At 43.8% G+C, this 20,525-nt stretch overlaps 1 protein-coding gene across 1 annotated transcript; it reads right to left on the bottom strand.

Annotated features, from left to right (window-relative positions):
• Nucleotides 1–3,422: 3,422 nt before the first annotated feature.
• On the bottom strand, nt 3,423–15,835 carry ATP5F1A (ATP synthase F1 subunit alpha). The gene is made up of 12 exons (XM_071085427.1): nt 15,684–15,835; nt 12,461–12,539; nt 10,442–10,611; nt 8,309–8,482; nt 8,051–8,217; nt 7,723–7,871; nt 6,942–7,093; nt 6,609–6,833; nt 5,987–6,094; nt 5,714–5,858; nt 3,779–3,929; nt 3,423–3,639 (listed from the first exon to the last, which is right to left on the bottom strand). The coding sequence occupies exons 1-12, from the start codon at nt 15,741–15,743 to the stop codon at nt 3,558–3,560; spliced, it is 1,662 nt and encodes a 553-aa protein (XP_070941528.1). The 5' UTR covers nt 15,744–15,835; the 3' UTR covers nt 3,423–3,557.
• Nucleotides 15,836–20,525: the final 4,690 nt, after the last annotated feature.

Raw genomic sequence — 20,525 nt, 5'->3', positions numbered from 1 at the left:
AACCAGCCTGACCAACATGGTGAAACCCTGTCTCTACTAAAAATACAAAACTTAGCCAGGTATGGTGGTGTACACCTATAATCACAGCTACTCAGGAGGCTGAGGTAGGAGAATCGCTTGAACCCAGGAGGCGGAGAAGGTTGCAGTGAGCCAAGATCGCGCCATTGCACTCCAGCCTGGGTGACAAAAAGCGAAACTCCGTCTCAAAAAAAAAAAAAAAAAAAATCATATCAGACCGGACCAGTAGTTAACAATTGGAATTTGATTTATAATAGACAAACATAGTTATCTTCATTTGAGAAGCTTATTGAGCATTTACGTGCCAGGAGTGGGCTAGGAGATACAGTCAACAAACAAACAATACATATTCCCAGTAATAAATTAATTCCAATCCATTAGCCACTCAAAAGTATTTTTCTCCGTAGTAATCACCACTGACACTAGGTATAAAATGCTCCAACAGGCCGGGCACGCTGGCTCACCGTTGTAATCCCAGCACTTTGGGAGGCCAGTGGATCACCTGAGGTGAGTAGTTTGAGACCAGCCTGACCAAAATGGAAAAACCCCATCTCTACTAAAAATACAAAATTAGCCAGGCGTGGTGGCGCATGCCTGTAATCCCAGCTACTCGGGAGCCTGAGGCAGGAGAATCGCTTGAACCCAGGAGGCGGTGGTTGTGGTGGGTTGAGATCGTGCCGCTGCACTCCAGCCTGGGCAACAAGAGTGAAACTCTCCAAAACAAACAGAAAAACAAAACAAAACAAAAAACACCTCGAAATGTGCAGAACCTTCTAACTAAAAGTAACTTCCTTATTCCAGAAAAGGCAAATCAGATCCAGAAGTTATTTCTCGAGTAGACAGCTAGAAAGCAAGAGTCAAGATCAGAAATGACCAACTGCTATCGAGTTCAGTGTTCCTCTAAGTACTGAAAAGGACTTATGAGTACTTTAAGGGCTCTCCCTTTCCTACCAAAGATGTTGGAACCCATATATGTAAATATATTTTGACTTACTGGAGACCAAGTGATGGATAAAAATGAAGTTTCAGTATAGCAAATCTCCATCAACAAAATTAAATGGCAAGGGAGGGGGAACCCTAGGAAAAATATTTTAGAACATGACCATGCATGATCCCTACAGACAAAAGCCTTTATAAATCCGTCTGGCTAACATGGTGACACCCTGTCTCTACTAAAAATACAAAAATTAGCAGTGCATGGTGGTGGGTGCCTGTAGTTTCAGCTTCTCGGGAGGCTGAGGCAGGAGAATCGCTTGAACCTGGGAGGCAGAGGTTGCAGTGAGCCGAGATGGGGCCACTGCACTCCAGCCTGGGTGACAGAGAGAGACTCCATCTCAAAATAAATTAAAAAAAAAAAAAAAGGTTAACACAGTAAGAATGAGCAAAGGCTATGAAAAATTAAAAGTAAATAAATCAATCAATCAGTAGGCCGGGCGTGATGGCTCACACCTGTAATCCCAGTACTTTGGAAGGCCAAGGCGGGCAGATCATGAAATCTGGAGCTCAAGAGCAGCCTGGCCAACATGGTGAAACCGTCTCTACTAAAAATACAAAAAATTGTCGGGAGCGGTGGCTCAAGCCTGTAATCCCAGCACTTTGGGAGGCCGAGACAGGCGGATCACGAGGTCAGGAGATCGAGACCATCCTAACATGGGCTAACATGGTGAAACCCCGTCTCCACTAAAAAATACAAAAAACGGCCGGGCGCGGTGGCTCAAGCCTGTAATCCCAGCACTTTGGGAGGCCGAGGTGGGCGGATCACAAGGTCAGGAGATCGAGACCACAGTGAAACCTCATCTCTACTAAAAATACAAAAAATTAGCCGGGCGCGGTTGCGGGCGCCTGTAGTCCCAGCTACTCAGGAGGCTGAGGCAGGAGAATGGCGTGAACCCAGGAGGCGGAGCTTGCAGTGAGCCGAGATCGCGCCACTGCACTCCTGCCTGGGCAACAGCCTGAGACTCTGTCTCAAAAAAAAAAAAAAAAAAAAAAAAAAAATACAAAAAACTAGCCAGGCGAGGTGGCGGTCGCCTGTAGTCCCAGCTACTCGGGAGGCTGAGGCAGAATGGCATAAACCCAGGAGGCGGAGCTTGCAGTGAGCTGAGAGCTGGCCACTGCACTCCAGCCTGGGCGACAGAGCGAGACTCCGTCTCAAAAAAAAAGTTAGCTGGGTGTATTGGCATGCGCCTGTAATCCCAGAGACTCCAGAGGCTGAGGCAGGAGAATCACTTGAACCCAGGAGGTGGAAGTTGCAGTGAGCTGAGATCACGCCGCTGAGATTGCACCACTGCTCTCCAGACTAGGTGACAGAGCAAGACTCTCTTAAAAAAATAAATACATAAATCAGTTTAAAAAAAAAAAAAAAAACGCAGTAAGGATGAGCAAAAGTTATGAAAAGTTAGTAACAGAATAAATAAAGTAGCTCTTAAAATATTAAAAGATGGTCAGGCGTGGTAGTTCACACCCGTAAATCCCAGCACTTTGGGAGACCAAGGCAGGAGGATCACTTGAGCCCAGGAGTTCATCATCAGCCAACATGGCAAGACCCTCTCTCTAGAAAAAAATAGAAAAATTGGCTGGGTATGGTGGTATGTGCCTGTAACCCCAGCTACTCAGGAGGCTGAGGTAGAAGAATCGATTGAACCCAGGTGGCAGAAGCTGCAGTGAGCTGAGATCACACCACTGTACAGCCTGGGTGAGAGATGGAGACCCTGTCTCAAAACAAACAAGAGATACTGCCAAGTTTTCATAATCCTATGCATTCTATCTTCTCAGCTTTTGTTCCCAGCAGATTTTTTCATTTCCCCGGGAATTTTAACTGTCGTATTATTTTCCTGCCTACAGTACCTCTTTATGCAGGTACACCCTCTGGGCAGAGAAGCCAGCTATGCTCTTCGGTATTGTCAGCCTGCCACATACATCAAGTTTAGGAATTTTTCTTAAACACAAAGCATTCTAGAAACTTACAAAGAGCAGCTAGGTGTGGTGGCTCACACTTGTAATCCCAGCACTGTGGTAGGGCAAGGCAGGTGGATCACCTGAGGTCAGGAGTCCGAGACTGCCCTGGCCAACATGGTGAAACCCCGTCTCTACTACAAATATTTAAAAACTAGCCAGGCATGGTGGCGGGCACCTGTAATCCCAGCTACTTGGGAGGCTGAGGCAGGAGAACTGCTTGAACCCAGGAGATGGAAGTTGCAGTGGGCCGACAGGGTGCCAACTGTACTCCAGCCTTGGTGACAGAGACTCTGTTTCAAAAAAAAGAAAAAAAAAACTTAAAGAGCTCAGCCTTGAATTATCTACCCCAGTTGACTGTACCAATATTCAAGTAAAATATATCAAGAAGCATGTTTACCAATTTCTCAATTTGATCTTGGTTTTAAAGAATAACAAATGACAGAAACAACTACACATTATGGAACCTTTATTTTTCATGTGATTTCTGTACATAAGGAGTATCAGAGTAACCCTTTTACAAATGGAACTAATTTACTAGAACAATGGCAAAATTGAACTGGTATTTGATGTGAATCCACAGGAGTTTAAGCTTCAAATCCAGCCAAGAACTTTGTTACAATCTCTTTCAGCTTTGCATCTGATTCTTCTGAGATCTTTCCATCAGCCCTATTTGGAAATAAAAGCAGGTCATAAGTTCTGACCTGGACAAAATTTTAATGACTAGCCTAACTACAGATTTGAAAATAATTTTAACTTTATATCTTAAACATAACTTTACAAAACAGGCCAACAATTGCATTCATACCTGATAGTACCCAACAGGGCTTGGTGCTGGCTGATAACATGAGACAAGAAAGCATTCTCAAACTTTGTAATCTTGCTGGGCTCCAGTTTATCAAGATAGCCCCTTACACCCGCATAGATAACAGCCACTTGTTCTTCAATAGCCATGGGAGCTGGAAAGATACAAAAAGAATGCCAAGTGAGTTGCTCAAAGAAATGAATGCCATGTTACCAAAGTCAGGAAAACTTACTTTTTCTCCAATTCCTAACATGTCCCTGAAATTATCTATTCTTCACAATCTCAGTGACCGAGAGCTCCACTTAATAATCCTTCCTCCCTCCCCCGACAGAAAACAGTTATTTCTTATATTTTCAAGGCTTGAAGTACAATCTTTCAGTATAGTCCATAAGCACTGTTTATAATCTGACAGTATTAATACTGTTTTGGGTATAAATATTTTGCTGAAATCACTTGACAAAATAAAAACATATTAACTTCCTTTTAAATCTGCCAAATTACACATTCATATAGCCAAGTGGGGGAGGGGAATCTAACAAGCCTTAATTCCTGAAAGGCAGACATTATACTTCAGTTTTCCTGGTTGTGAAGCCCCTATCATTTACATTCAAATGACAATAAGAAATGTAGTTTGGGCCCAGTGTGGTAACTCACACCTGTAATCACAGCACTCTGGGAATCTGAGGTGGGTGGATCCCTTAAGGTCAGGGGTTCGAGACCAGCCTGGCCAAAACAGTAGAGGTTTTACCATTTCTACTAAAAACATACTCCAGCCTGCGTGACAAAGGGAGACTCTGTATAAAAGAAAGGAAGGGAGGAAGGGATGAAGGGAGGGAGGGAGGGAGGGAGGGTGTTAGTTTGGGGCTGGGAATGGTGGCTCACGCCTGTAATACCAGTACTTTGGGAGGTGGGAAGATGGCATGAGGTCAGGAGTTCAAGACCAGCCTAGGCAACACAGTGAGACCTTGTCTCTAACAAAATATAAAAAAAATTAGCCAGACATGGTAGTGCATGCCCGTAGTCCTAGCTACTCAGGAAGCTAAGGCTGCAGGACTGCATGAGCCCAGGAGTTCAAGGCTGCAGTAAGCTATGATGGCACCAATGCACTCAACCCTGGGTGACACAGCAAGACACTGTCTCTGTTTAAAAAACAAGGCTGGGCACGGTGGCTCACGCTTGTAATCCCAGCACTTTGGGAGGCCGAGGCGGACGGATCACGAGGTCAGGAGATTGAGACCATCCTGGCTAACACGGTGAAACCCCATCTCTACTAAAAATACAAAAAATTAGCTGGGTGTGGTGGTGGACACCTGTAGTCCCAGCTACTCGGGAGGCTGAGGCAGGAGAATGGCATGAACCTGGGAGGCGGAATTTGCAGTGAGCAGAGACCGTGCCACTGTACTCCAGCCTGGGTGACACAGCGAGACTCCGTCTCAAAAAAAAAAAAAAAAAAAAAAAAAAAAAACAGGGCCGCGCACAGTGGCTCACGCCTGTAATCCCAGCACTTTGGGAGGCTGAGACAGGGTAGATTGCCTGAGGTCAGGAATTCAAGACCAGCCTGGCCAACATGGTAAAACCCCATCTCTACTAAAAATACAAAAATTAGCCGGGCGTGGTGGCTGATGCCTGTAATCTGAGCTACTTGGGAGGCTGAGGCAGGAGAATCGCGTGAATCCGGGAGGTGGAGGTTGCAGTGAGCCAAGGTCGCACCATTGCATTCCAGCCTGGGCCACAAGAATGAAACTTCGCCTCAAAAAAAAAAAAAAAAAAAAAATCAAAAATCAAAAAACAAATGTAGTTTAAGTAAAAGTGCCTTTGATGAAAGATAACAGATAACACCACATAGTACAGGCTGTGATATGTGATGTAGCTCTGTGGGCCTGAGAAGACCTTGATACACAATAGGAACCTGACCAAACGAAGAAAAGAACAACTCACAATACTGTCCTTGCTTCAGCAACTCAGTTAGACGCACACCACGACTCAAAAGTTGTTGAGTGGCAGCATCGAGGTCAGAACCAAACTGGGCAAAAGCAGCAACCTCACGATACTGAGCCAATTCCAGCTTCATGGTACCTGCCACCTGAAATACAGAAATTACTGTACTGTAACTCAGTGACACAGAGCACTATACAAATATAGTTAATATATGAATACTTTAAGATGCTAATCTAATGATAGCCCCCTTCCTGCCAAGTGAGGCAAAATTACCTGCTTCATAGCCCTGGTTTGGGCAGCAGATCCGACACGAGACACAGACAGACCAACGTTAATGGCAGGGCGGATACCTTTGTAGAACAATTCTGTTTCCAAGAAGATCTATAAGGTAAAGAAATACACATGCTAGCAAGCTTAAAGTAAGAAATCAGCTATCTTCAAATCTGTCATTATGTCAAAAAGCTGAAACTCAAAACCTAACAATGCAAAGCGTCAGTCCCCCAATCTTTCATGACCTGAACAGACCTGTATGTTTTATTGCTGCAATTAGGAGATGTGCATGAGATGAGAAAAAAACATAATAGTCAACATCTTTATACTGAAATATATACAAATGAAGAGATATAATTTCTATTTGATTCAAAATTATCTAAAAGGGAGAACAGTAGTGGTTAAAAATGAAACAAGAATGAAACACACTACTCTATGAAATAACTGGGTGACAGATACGTTGGGTTTCACCATGCCATTCTGCTAACTTTTCTATGTATTTGAAATGTTCCATAATAAAAAGTAAAATGCATTTAGCAAATCAGTTAATATACCATTAGTCTAAACCAATGCCTTAGAATTATCCAAATCTTTTTTTACATTTATTTTAATCATAATATAATACCTGTCCGTCAGTGATGGAAATGACATTCGTTGGAATGTAAGCAGACACATCACCAGCCTGTGTTTCTATGACTGGCAAAGCAGTCAAGGAGCCACCACCAAAAGCATCGTTCATTTTGGCTGCTCTCTCCAACAATCGGGAGTGTAGGTAGAACACATCACCAGGATAGGCCTCACGACCAGGGGGACGGCGCAGCAACAGAGACATCTGACGGTAAGCAACAGCCTATGGTACAGAATAGGTTTGTGAAGTTGACCTATTAAATAGAAGTTGCATATGTGAACTTTCACTGCAGTACAAATAAGTAGATTCTAAAAATACATTTCCTTTGACCTGTTTGGATAAGTCGTCATAGATGATCAAAGCATGTTTGCCATTGTCTCTAAAATACTCTCCCATGGAACAGCCAGAGTAAGGAGCCAGGTACTGAAGTGGGGCAGCATCCGAGGCTGTAGCTGACACCACAATGGTGTACTTCATGGCATCTGAGGAGAAAATACATATTATGTTTTACAATGTTATCGATATTGTGATTTTAAATTGGAGGCTACTATAAAAATTACCCAAGTGCCAGAAGTATTTACTATTAAGAGTTAATCAGGCTGGGTGCGGTGGCTCACGCCTGTAATCCCAGCACTTTGGGAGGCCAAGGCGGGTGATCATCTGAGATCAAGAGTTCGAGACCAGCCTGACCAATATGAGGAAACTCCGTCTCCACTAAAATTACAAAAGTTAGCCGGGCGTGGTGGCATGCACCTGTAATCCCAGCTACTCGGGAGGCTGAGACAGGAGAATCACTTGAACCCGGGAGGCAGAGGTTGCGGTGACCTGAGATCGTGCCATCGCACTCCAGTCTGGGCAACAAGAGTGAAACTCTGTCTCAAACAAACAAACAAAAAAGAGTTAATTAGAATCAAACAGCTTCCACTTTAAAGAAACCAACAAAACCTTTAAATGTATTAGTGTTTTATATTATTTTACTTACTGATTTGTATTTAAAAGTTCAGCTCATTAGGGAATAATTAAAATAGATCATCATTAAGGAGAAGCTATTCTACAATTAGCAGTAATAGGACTTGAGATAATAGCAACAGGACTAAATTTCTTTTACTACCTGCATCTGTAAGTCTCTTCACCAACTGGGCAACAGTGGATCTCTTTTGACCAATAGCAACATAGATACAGTACAGCTTCTTCTTTTCATCAGATCCATCATTGAAACGTTTCTGGTTAATGATTGTGTCAATAGCAATTGAGGTTTTCCTTTAAAAAGATAAAGTAAACATAAATCTTCCTAAACTTAAAAGGTAAAATTTTACTACTATTAATCCTCATATTACATTCTAATGTCCCCATTACCATTTACCATTCCAAAACTAAAATGTAATCCTTCCATTGAGCAAATTTTAGTTAGCACTTTTAATATGCTTTTGAGTCTTTACCCAGTCTGTCGGTCACCAATAATCAGCTCACGCTGACCACGACCAATTGGCACCAAGCTATCCACAGCCTTAATGCCAGTCTGCATTGGTTCCCGCACTGAAATTCGAGGAATGATACCGGGGGCTTTCAGACCAACTCGCCTACGGGTCTTGGAACCAATTGGACCCTGTTAAAAAAATGAAAAGAAAAACCCTAAGCATAATCAGTTCTGATGTTTGTTAAAAGCTGCAACTATATCTAATCAACATTAAACCTACCTTTCCATCAATAGCATTACCAAGAGCATCAACTACACGACCCAACAGCTCCTCACCAACTGGAACGTCCACAATGGCTCCTGTCCTCTTCACTATATCTCCTTCCTTAATCAGTTTATCATTTCCAAACACGACAACACCAACATTGTCAGATTCCAAGTTCAAGGACATACCCTGCACAAAAGACACAACTGAACATCAACGAAGCTAAATGGGCACTCCTCCCCATACACCAATACTACCTAAGAAAATAGCCAGGGGGGAAAAGCAGTATTGTCCTTTTCACCTGGTTTATTCTTTAGTACTTTTCCAACTAAATAACCCTCTCTGATTGAGACGTTTAAAATAGCAACATATTCCCTTGAATAATCTTAGGACAGCACATTGATAAGCCTAATATGCTATCATATCCTCAAATAACTGTTACAGAAGCAAAGAAATTGGACAGGTTAATAAGCTTTTTCCACTGCATTTTCTTTGGCAATGACTCTTGGGCTGGGTGATCAGTATGAAATAAAGTGATGGAAATCTTAAGACAAATGTGATTATCATCTTTTTTATGTGTGAGAAGCTCCATAAACAGTTTCAGGCCGGGCGCGGTGGCTCAAGCCTGTAATCCCAGCACTTTGGGAGGCCGAGGCGGGCGGATCACAAGGTCAGGAGATCGAGACCACAGTGAAACCCCGTCTCTACTAAAAATACAAAAAATTAGCCGGGCGCGGTGGCGGGCGCCTATAGTCCTAGCTACTCAGGAGGCTGAGGCAGGAGAATGGCGTGAACCCAGGAGGCGGAGCTTGCAGTGAGCCGAGATCGCGCCACTGCACTCCAGCCTGGGCAACAGCGTGAGACTCCGTCTCAAAAAAAAAAAAAAAAAAAAAAAAAAAACAGTTTCAAAAATTAATCAAAACCTGTACTCTCTGGGTTAGTAGAAAGTGAAATTAAAAGCTACCTAACTGAAACCAATCAAATACAAATTTTTCGTAACCTAACAGCACCAAATCACCTCTCATCATTATAACTATATTTTAGATCCTTAAATCATGTCTGAAGCAAAAAGGCTATTCCAGGAATAGTCTGGTCAGTAATGAAAACTCTGGAGAAGTACTTGGAGTATCATGGAATATCATTACAGGTCCAAAAACTGTAATCTACATCTCTGATGTTCAATACAGCATCCACTAACCACATGTGGCTATTTAAATTTGTCAAATTTAAAAGATGAAAAATTCAATTCCTGTCACATTAGACATATTTTACATGATTAATAGTGATAGTAGGTACCATATTAAACAGATGTATTCTCATCACTGCAGAATACTATGTATGTCCAATACTATTGGACAGTATTGTTCTAGACACTTGGATTTTAAAAGCTAAAAGGGGAACTCGGAATTAATTTGTTTCGACCTCACCTTTCAAAAATACTGTATACTGAAGATGTTAAACTGGCCAATGTCTTAGAGCTCATGATAACTTTGGGCTCTGTATTTAAGTCTTCCACATCAAGTGGCTCTTTTTCCATAGTAGACATTAGCAAGAGTATCAAGACTATCTTTTCCCATACCTGTGTGCCTACTAGACAGTTCTACTCTCTAGTTTATCCAGATGTCATCTTCTGCTTTCCCTAACTCCTATAACTTATGTCTCATACCACTGACAGATGAGACTCAACCCAACAGAAAGCAGACTTACATCATTAGAGAGCTTCTGATAGCTACACCAAAACTCGCCTTTGAACAATAGGTCTACTCACTAGAAATACAAAGTCACGAACTTCCAACTTTCCACCAGAAAAATTCTGTTGAAGTTATCAAATGCTTTGCTTTTGTATAAAATAATCTTAACAGCAAGAAAGAACAGACTTGAACTTCTTGGATTTGCAGTTAAAGTTTACTCAATTTTATATTTTGGAGCCAGTGGCTACAAGTTATATATAAATCAGTCCCTAGAGTAAAAAAAAAACCTGGCAAATTCAAACCCTTAAGTTTATTCTCTTTACGATATATGATAATAACAAGAAAAAAAATATGAGGCAAATTGAGACAAAGTTTTTAAAAAATCTGACACAATCTCTGATGCACTAAATGAATAACTGAGAAGACTTAGATACCAAAATCTTATTTTATAATTTACCTTTAAGCCTGAAGAAAACTCTACCATTTCTTCTGCCTGAACATTCCTCAGCCCATGTACGCGGGCAATACCATCACCAATACTTAAGACACGCCCAGTTTCTTCAAGGTCAACAGAGATATCAGCTCCAAGAATACGCTCTTCAAGAATAGAGGACATCTCAGCAGTCCCTATGGAAGACATTTCAACTCAATTACAAAAATTATCTCGGCCAGGCGCGGTGGCTCACACCTGTAATCCCAGCACTTTGGGAGGCCGAGGCGGGCGGATCACCTGGTCAATCTCAAAAAAACAAAAATAAAAAATAAAAACCAACTGTGTGTCTTTAACACTTTAACAAAGTGTGTCTTTCTCTTTCAAGGCACACAGGGTAGTATAGGTGGTATTCTTCATCTTAGCATATAGGGGTCAGGTGCAGTTGCTCACGCCAGTAATACTAGCGCCTTGGGAGGCAGGCGGACCACTTGAGGCCAAGAGTTCGAGACCAGCCTGGCCAACATAGCGAAATTCCATCTCTACTTAAAAAAAAAAAAAAAAATTAGCCAGCTGTGGTGGTGCATGCTTGTAATACCAGCTACTCGTGAGGCTGAGGCAGAAGAGAATCACTTGAACTCAGGAGGCGGCGGTTCCAGTGAACCAAGACTACGCCACTGCACTCCAGTCTGGGTAACAGAGCAAAACTCTGTCTCAAAACAAAACAAAACAAACAAAAACATCCCAGCACTTTGGGAGGCCAAGGTGGACAGATCACCTGAGGTCAGGGCTTTGAGACCAGCCAGGCCAACATGGTGAAACTCTCTACTAAAAATACAAAAATTAGCCGGGTATGCTAGTGCACGCCTGTAATCCCCGCCACTAGGGAGGCTGAAGCAGGAGAATCACTTGAACCAGGGAGGTGGAGGTTGCAGTGAGCCAAGATCCCACAACTGCACTCCAGCCTGGGCAACAGAGTCTCAAAAAAAAAAAAAAAAAAAGGAGGCCAGGCACGGTGCCTCACACCTGTAATCACACCACTTTGGAAGGCCAAGGCAGGTGGATCACCTGAAGTCAGGAGTTCGAGACCAGCCTGGCCAACATGGTGAAACTCCGTCTCTACTAAAAATACAAAAATTAGCGGAGTGTGGTGGCGGGCACCTATAATCCCAGCTACTCAGGAGGCTGAGGCAGGAGAATCACTCCAACCCGGGAGGCAGAGGTTACAGTGAGCCCAGATAGTGCCAATGCACTCCAGCCTGGACGACAAGAGCAAAACTCCATCTCAAAAAAAAAAAAAAAAAAAAAAAAAAAAAGAACATATATATGCTGAGTGTGTGGGTGTGTGTGTACACATACACGTATACATACACACACTCACACACACATATATATTTAACCTTTATTTTGAAAGTCCATATACTCATCTCCAAAGAAATTCCCCAACCTATAATGTCTTCCTATGCTCACCTCCCCATTTCCCTACCACATCTGTAATGTGCAAGTTCACAGACTGCCAAATATCTAGCAGCTACTGCCTTTGAAAAATAAAACCTATCATTAGGAACTTACATGTTTTCTGGCACAAGTATACATATGTAACAAACCTGCACCTTATGCACATGTACCCTAGAACTTAAAGTATAATAAAAAAAAAATAACAACAAAAAAAGAAGTTACATGTTTTCTAACGCTTTTTCAAAGAGGAAAAAAGAAGTCTTTCACAGGTCAGAAAGATTCCATTACCTAGTATATGGTCCTTCCGTTTCTACCCAAGGGCCATTATCAGAACAAAGAAGCTGTACTAACATCAAAAGAAAAACATGTAACTGTAGTTCATTTGATTATAACAAGAGAACCACGACAGGGCTAAATGGCACACAATGGTTTAAGAACCTGAGAGTATATATAAACTAAAGAAAAAACTAACAAATGAAAAACAACCCACAACAGTTACATGATGTATATAATTTTGATCTTCATCTAGTGTGATAATTTGTATCTTCATCTAGTAAGTGCAGTGTAGACTGAGAAATAGTGACTTACCAGTCTTCTGAAGATGAGTGTTAGAGGCATGGAGGTTCCTTGCAGCAATGAAAGATGAACCCAAAGCATTTCTGGAGACCTAGTGCAAAAGTATTCTTAAAAATTTGAATTTTAACAGAGCCTTTATAAAACTGACAAGCTTAAACAAATGCCAGCTTAGTATGATCAAAGTACTGGTGAAAATACTTATTATATATAAAGCATTTTGTTTAAAATGTTAAATGAAATGAAGTACCTTTTGATATATGCGAAAACCTTTTATACAGCTCCTAGTACACAGTAAACACTCACATATTTTTAAAATGCAGTCTGTATTTTATTACTATTTTTTTGAGACGGCTCACTGCATCCTCCACCTCCTGGTCTCAAGCAATTCTCCTGCCTCAGCCTCCCCAGCATCTGGGATTACAGGGGTGCGCCACCACCACCCGTTCAACTTTTTATATTTTTGGTAGAGATGGGGTTTCACCATGCTGGCCAGGCTGGTCTCCAACTCCTGACCTCCAGTGATCTACCCGCCTCAGCCTCCCAAAGTGCTGGGATTACAGGCGTGAGCCACCCCCGACTTACTTTTATTTTTTGGGACAGGGTCTCATTGTCACCCAGGCTGGAGTGCAATGGTGCAATCACAGCTCACTACAGCCTTGACTTCCTGGGCTCAAGTGATCCCACCTCAGCCTTCCCAGTAGGTGGGACCACAGGAGTACACCACCTGGCCAGGCTAATTTTTCTATTTATTTTTTTTTGTAGAGACAGGATTTAACTGTGTTGCCCAGACTGTACTATATATATATATATATAAAATATATAAATATATATAATATATAGATCTAAAATACATAAATATATATACATAGTATAAATATATATAAAAATGCATAAATATATAAAATATATAGATATAAAATACATATACATACATAGTATACATATATAAAAATACATATATTATATATACACAAATATATATATTATATATATAAATACACACACACGCACACACATATATACACATACACATAATCTTTTTCCCCCCCAGACGGAGTCTCACTCTGTCACTCAAGCTGGAGTGCAGTGGCAAGATCTCTGCTCACTGCAACCTCCACCTCCCAGGTTCAAGTGCCTCAAGCCTCCTGAGTAGCTGGGACTACCAGTGACCACCACCACGCCCCGTTAATTTTTGTATTTTTAGTAGAGACAGGGTTTCGCCAGGTTGGCCAGGCTGATCTCAAACTCCCGACCTCAGGTGATCCACCCACCTTGGCCTACCAAAGTGCTGGAATTACAGGCCTGAGCCACCGCGCCTGGCCTTGCAGTATTTTAAAAAGCAACTGTTGGCAGGGCTCGGTGGCTCACGCCTGTAATCCCAGCACTTTGGGAGGCCACCAAGGCGAGTGGATCACCTAAGGTTGGGAGTTCGAGACCAGCCTGACCAACATGGAGAAACTCCGCCTCTACTAGAAATACAAAATTAGGTGGGCATGGTGACACATGCCTGCAATCCCAGCCACTCGGGAGGCTGAGGCAGGAGAATCGCTTGAACCTAGGAGGCGGAGGTTGCAGTGAGCCGAGATCCCGAGATGTCCCAGCCTGGGCCACAAGAGGAAAACTCCGTCTCAAAGAAAAAAAAAAAAAAGCAACTGTTAACAAAACCTAAGTGTCTTTCCCTTTAAAGGTACCCAATTTTTATTATTTTGACTTAAGATGTCAATGTATTTCCAATTTTACTTAAAAAACAAAAAACAAAAAACACAACAACAAGCGACCAGGCATGATGGCTCACGCCTGTAATCCCAGCACTTTAGAAGGCCGAGGCAGGCGGATCACCTGAGGTACGGAGTTCGAGACCAGCCTGGCCAACATGGTGAAACCCCGTCTCTACGAAAAAATACAAAAAGTAGCAGGGCATGACGGTGGGTGCCTGCAATTCCAGCTACTCGGGAGGCTGAGGCGGGAGAATCGCCTGAACCCGGGAGGCGCGGGTTGCAGTGAGCCAAGATCACGCCATTGCACTGCAGCCTGGGTGACTGAGCGACACTCCGTCTCAAAAAAAAAAAAAAAAAAAAAAGCAAATAAAAACCGAATAAATGCTAGAGTTAGATTAGAAACTAAGAGTTATGGGATGTGGACTTATTTTACTCTCTCAACAAATCCTGCAGCCACCTGGAACTTCCTTTTGTTTCTTTCCTTCAAGTTTTAAGTCTGCGACTGGTTACTGTCAATTCTGAAGCTACTACCTTCCATAGGAGCCAGATGAAAACCGTTAAAAATGCATTTTTGTTAACAGAAAACCAGGATGCTACCAGCAGTTGTTAAGGCAGCAAAACAGCCAACATGTTTATTTCAACTTTCAAATTCAGATTACTTTTAAAACAAAAAGAAAGTGTCAGCGTCAATGCGTTTACACTGAAATGTTAATTTCAAGGGAAACAACCAAGGGCATTAACTCTTACAGCCATTTTCCAACCTTGTTCTCTTTTACTTGAATTCTCAATCACTAAAAATTACTCAAAACCAGGTGGAAAACTCTAGGACAAATTATTTAAACACGTTCAAGTGCCACAAAGCACACTCTCTTGCCGGAGAGACAATTTAGAAACCAGCTTCACTGCTGCCACAGTGCTGGCCACATGAAATGGTTCTTTGCACCTGCACGATGTTTTCACGGTCGTTTCGTATTCAGCACTAAGAGAAAGCCTACTTAAGTATTCCAAACACCACCTCCATTTATTCCTTTCCTCTAAACTGAGCTCCAGGCAAAGGTGAAATGCTGCTGACCTTCACACAATGTCAGACTTCCATGACTAGCCTCAGCAAGAGCTGACAGCAGTTTCCTGACCTTCAGCAGGACGCGACCCTAAGAATCCGCCGAGGAACCTCACCGATTCGGAAAAGGCCTCGGAGAGCTAGCGCCCAAGCCCTGACCTTCACCCAAGACCCTACTTCTCGGGCCGCTCTCAGTCGAAGACAGGAATCTTGAGGCCTTCTATCTGGACACCGTCGAGTTCTCTGTCTGCCCTGTACCATTCTGCCTCACTCTGCGCAGGCAGCGAGCAAAAGGGGACCTCTGTCGCCCGCTCTGCACAGCCCCAAAGCCACGGGTGCAAGATGGCGGCATCCGCCACAGCCCCTCGCCCTCCTGCAGAAAGAGCGCCCGAGCCGGCGCACCACCACCCTGCAGCCCCGCCCGGCCGCCTCCACCATGCCGGCCCTCGGTGCTCACCAGTCCGGCCCGCCGAGGGAGGGCGCGGACCACGGCCGCAGCAACGCGTACGGACAGCATCTTTGCAGTTTCTCCGCAGGCGTTACCTCTGCAGCCGCAGCCTCCGGACTGACTGGGACAAAATGGCCGAGCCGCAAAGAAGGTCAAGACAGCCGGCCCACCTGACCCGGAAGTACTGCCCCTCGCGTTCACCACGGCTCTGCCCCGCCCCCCGGGGCCACTCTGCATTTTTTGGCAGGTTACTTATTTTTTAAGTAACATTTTTAAGTTTAAACCTCAAAATGAATGATTAGATATATTCCAGCTTTGTCCTGGCATTCGTTATACATTTATTTTTGTCTTTTGGGTCGACCTTGTGGTTGCCCCAGGTGACCACGTGGGTAGCGGAACCTGCTAAGCAGCAGTTCCCAGGCCCCATCCGGTGCTAGAAGATGAGGGCCTCACCCCGTCGGGGGCCCGGCAGTCTTGAGGACCAGGGCCATTAATAGTGTCGGTAATGTTAGACCGCGGTTTAGCACGAGTAGCAACAGTGAACAGCTAAACCGCGGGACTGGCCACCAGCAGGGCGTCTCCCACAGAGCCCTTTAATCTGCAGGTCGCTAGCCCCACCTCAGACCCTCTGAGTAGAAAATTTGGGGCAATCTTTATTTTTAACAAACACCTGCACTGTTCCAGGTGATCCGATCTGCACTCAGGTTAAAGATTCCCAGCTTTTTTAGATTCATTCTAAAAGAATCCTGTCAGTGAATTAGAGCAAACTGTTTAAAAATCCTGATAACTGGGGGAGGGAGAGCATCAAGGTAAACAGCTAATACATGCGGAGCTTAATACCTAGGTGATGGGATGATAGGTGCAGCAAACCACCGTGGCACACGTTTACCTATGTAACAAATCTGCACGTCCTGCACATGTATCCCAGAACTTAAAAAAAAAAAAAAAATCACAAGGAGGCCTAGTACAGCGATTGCCAGTCCTACTGAGAATTGTCCAGAATCAGAAGTCTTACACCAGGACAGGACAAGGACTCACTTTTTCCTCTGCCAACATCTAGTTTCATGCCATTGGGAACTCTACTTCTTCATTTGGACTAAAAGGGAGATGATGAAAAAATGCTTTCTATGCTTACCCCGATGGGCTTTTTTTTTTCTCCACATAATTACTATACTGAGATTGTTGTGATATATGCAGGATTTGTGTGTATGTGTGATGCTGGTTATGTCATAGTGGAGACTTATTAACGTTGCCTTCACTTTTCTATTTTTTCATTTATTTTATTTTATTTAAGACGGGCTCTCACTCTGTTGCCCAGGATAGAGTGCAGTGGGTTTATCACCATTCATTGCAGCCTCGAACTCCTGGGCTCAAGCAGTCCTCCGACCTCAGCCTTCCAAGTAGCTGGGACCACAGCAGTGCACCACCACACCTGGCTAATTTTTTTGTAAAGCCGGCAGGGGGTGGGGGTGTCTCACTATGTTGCCCAGGCTGGTCTCAAACTCCTGGCTTCAAGTGATCCTCCCTCCTCAGCTTCCCAAAGTGCTGGGATTACAGGCGTGAGCCACCACGCCTGGTCCACTTTTCACTGTTTGGAGAAGCATTTTCAGCTCCATCCCCCAAATCCTGGCTTACACCTAAAACCTGAATTTGGGTGAGGCAAATGAATATCCGGGCTACAAGGGTCATCTCCTGAAACATGGCTTGTAAGCATGTAATTGGCCATCCTTTTCTCTAGTATTCTACTAACTTTTCAAGGTAAGCCATGGGGAAATAGAGCAACAATTTTCCTGGGAATCAGGGGTAGAAAAAGGCTGTCCAAGTTGGGTGCAGTGGCTCACACCTGTAATTCTAGCACTTTGGGAGGCCAAGGTGGGTGGATCACCTGAGGTCAGGGCTTTGAGACCAGCCTGGCCAACATGGTGAAACCCCATCTCTACTGAAAATAGAAAAATTAGTCAGGTGTGGAGGTGGGCACCTGTAATCCCAGCTACTGGGGAGGCTGAGGCAGGAGAATTACTTGAACCCAGGAGGCGGAGGTTGCAGTGAGCCAAGATCGCACCACTGTCCTCCAGCCTGGGCAATAAGAGTGAGACTCCATCTTAAAAAAGAAAGAAAGAAAGAAAGAAAAAGGCTATCCAAGTAAAATAAAATACAGAGACGAATTCTCCAAATTTAAAATATTTAGGAAGCAATAATTGCCATTCAGGGCATCCACACAAACAGGGTGGTCTTTGGTATGTCAGAAGAACAAAGAGATGGTTAGAGGTTTTATTTTTGCAAAAGAGAAATGTAGCCAGAAACAGTGGCTCATGCCTGTAATCCCAACACTTTGGGAAGTGAAGATGAGTGGTTCACTTGAGCCCAGGAGTTTGGGGCTGCAGTGAGCTGTGATCACACCAGTACACTCCAGCCTGGGCAACAAAGCAAGACCCTATATCAAAACAAAAACAAAAAAAGAGAACTGTTACATATTGCTCTTTAAGAAAGTTCATTGTCACTAGTAAGGTTTTGGGGAGCTGGCAAGTTTTGATTGGCAAGTGATGGCAACTAGGTAAAACGATTCTTAGAGTCACTGCAGGTTGTTTTAGCAGTTAATTAGATAAAACTGGTTTAGGTTACAGCAGGCAGTTTCAGCAGTCAGGCTTGCAGATAATTACATTTTTGGAGCAATGTTATGTGCCCTGAGTACTTTTTTTCCCTTTACCTCTCAAAACTGTTTTAGTTGGGGATGACAAGAATGACCCAATCAACTTTCACAAGCTAACAGGAAAAAAATATAGTTTATAAAAACAACAAGGCTGGGCGTAGTGGCTCACACGTTATCCTAGCGTGTTGGGAGGCCGAGGCGGGCAGATCGCCTGAGGTCAGGAGTTCAAGACCAGCCTGGCCAACATGGCAAAACCCTGTCTCTACTGCAAATTCAAAAATTAGCTGGGGGTGGTGGTGCATGCCTGTAACCCCGGCTACTCGGGAGGCTGAGGAAGGAGAATCGCTTGAACCCGGGAGGTGGAGGTTGCGGTGAGCCAGGTGGAGGTTGCAGTGAGCCAAGATTGCGTCATTGCACTTCAGCATGCACGATGGGAGTGAGACTCCATCTCAAGACAACAACAACAACAACATTAGTCGGCATGGTGGCTCACACCTGTAATCCCAGCACTTTGGGAGGCTGAGGCAGGTTGATCACTTGAAGTCAGGAGTTCAAGACCAGTCAGGTCAACATAGTGAGATCCCCGCACCCCCTGCCCCGTCTTTACTAAAAATACAAACATTAGCTGGGCATGGTGGCACATGCCTGTAATCCCAGCTATTTAGGAGGCTGAGGCATGAGAATCACTTAAACCTGGGAGGTGGCGGTTGCAGTGATCACTGCACTCTAGCCTGGACAACACAGTGAGATTCTGTCTCAAAAAAAAAAAATACAGGGATATTTTGTAAAATTTGTAGTGATAAAAGTGGACACAAGACATAAAGATAACTTTTTTTGCCCCATACTGAAGGGCTGCACCAGTTTATCTGAAATTTGGTTACAGAGCAGAGATATATTTAGTTTTTGTTTTGTTTTGTTTTTTGTTTTGAGGCAGGTTCTCACTTTGTTGCCCAGGCTGGAGTGCAGTGTCTCAATCTCTACTCACTGCAAACTCTACCTCCAGGGTTCAAGTGATTCTCTTGCCTCAGCCTCCCGAGTAGCTGGGATTACAGGCATGTGCCAACGTGCCTGGCTAATTTTTGTATTTTTAGTAGAGATGGGGTTTTGCCATGTTGGCCAGGCTGGTCTTGAACTCCTGACCTCAGGTGATCACCCGCTTCAGCCTCCCAAAATGCTGAGAATATAGGCATGAGGCACTGTGCCCAGCCAGAGCAGAGATATATTTGAAGCAAAAAGAATAAGCAACACAGGTTGGGTGTGGCGCCTCATGCCTGTCATCCCAGCACTTTGAGAGGCCCAAATGGGAGCATCACTTGAGGCCAGGAGTTCAAAAACAGCCTGGGCAACATAGCGAGACCCTCTTTCTACAAAAAAATACAAAAAGTTAGCTGGGTGTAGTGGTGCACACATGTAGTCCCAGCTACCCAGGAGGCTGACGTGGGAGGATTGCTTGAGCCCAGGAGTTCAAGGTTGCAGTGAACTATGATCACCACTGTAGAAAGAGCAAGACCCTGTCTCTAAAAATAAAATAAAATAAATAATAAGTAAGCTTGGCTTGCTAGTAAGTTTCCTTTGAAAAGAAAATCATTTTAGGCTAAGCGCGTTGGCTCACACCTGTAATCCCAGCACTTTGAGAGGCTGAGGCAGGCATATCACTTGAGGTCAGGAGTTTGAGACCAGCCTGGTCAACATGGTGAAACCCCCCACTCTACTAAAAATAAAAAAATTGGCCATGCATGCTAGCGCAAGCCTGTAATCCCAACTACTAGAGGGGCTGAGACAGGAGAATTGCTTGAACTCCGGGGGCGGAGGTCGCAGTGAGCCAAGATCATGCCACTGTGCTCCAGCCTGGGGAACGGAGAAAGACGCCATCTCAAAAAGAAAAGAAAATGCCATGCGCTGTGGCTTACGCCTGTAATCCCAGCACTTTTTTGGGAGGCCGAGGAGGGCGGATCACGAGGTTGGGAGTTCAAGACCAGCCTGGCCAATGTGGTGAAACCCCATCTCTACTAAAAATACAAATATTAGCAGGCGTAGTAGCATTTGCCTGTAGTCCCAGCTACTTGGGAGGCTGAGACAGAAGAATCGCTTGAACCCAGAAGGCAGAGGTTGCAGTGAGCCGAGATCGTGCCACTGCACTCCAGCCTGGGCGATACAGCGAGACTCCATCTCCAAAATAAAAAAAAAAAAGAAAAAAAGAA

The sequence above is a fragment of the Macaca nemestrina genome, chromosome 19 (genome assembly GCF_043159975.1).
Source record: "Macaca nemestrina isolate mMacNem1 chromosome 19, mMacNem.hap1, whole genome shotgun sequence".
NCBI lineage: Eukaryota > Metazoa > Chordata > Mammalia > Primates > Cercopithecidae > Macaca > Macaca nemestrina.
The sequence above is the reverse complement of the archived record's forward strand: the minus strand, read 5'-3'. Positions and strand labels throughout refer to the sequence as shown.

Bases quoted from the DNA above. Each gene is read 5' to 3' on its own strand.
- ATP5F1A (XM_071085427.1), bottom strand. From the start codon at position 15,743: ATGCTGTCCGTACGCGTTGCTGCGGCCGTGGTCCGCGCCCTCCCTCGG. The intron at 6,834-6,941 runs GTCAAAGGAAAT...TCTGTACCATAG, and splicing joins ATGACGACTTATCCAAACAG to GCTGTTGCTTACCGTCAGAT. The intron at 6,095-6,608 runs GTATTATATTAT...TTTACCTTATAG, and splicing joins TTTCCATCACTGACGGACAG to ATCTTCTTGGAAACAGAATT.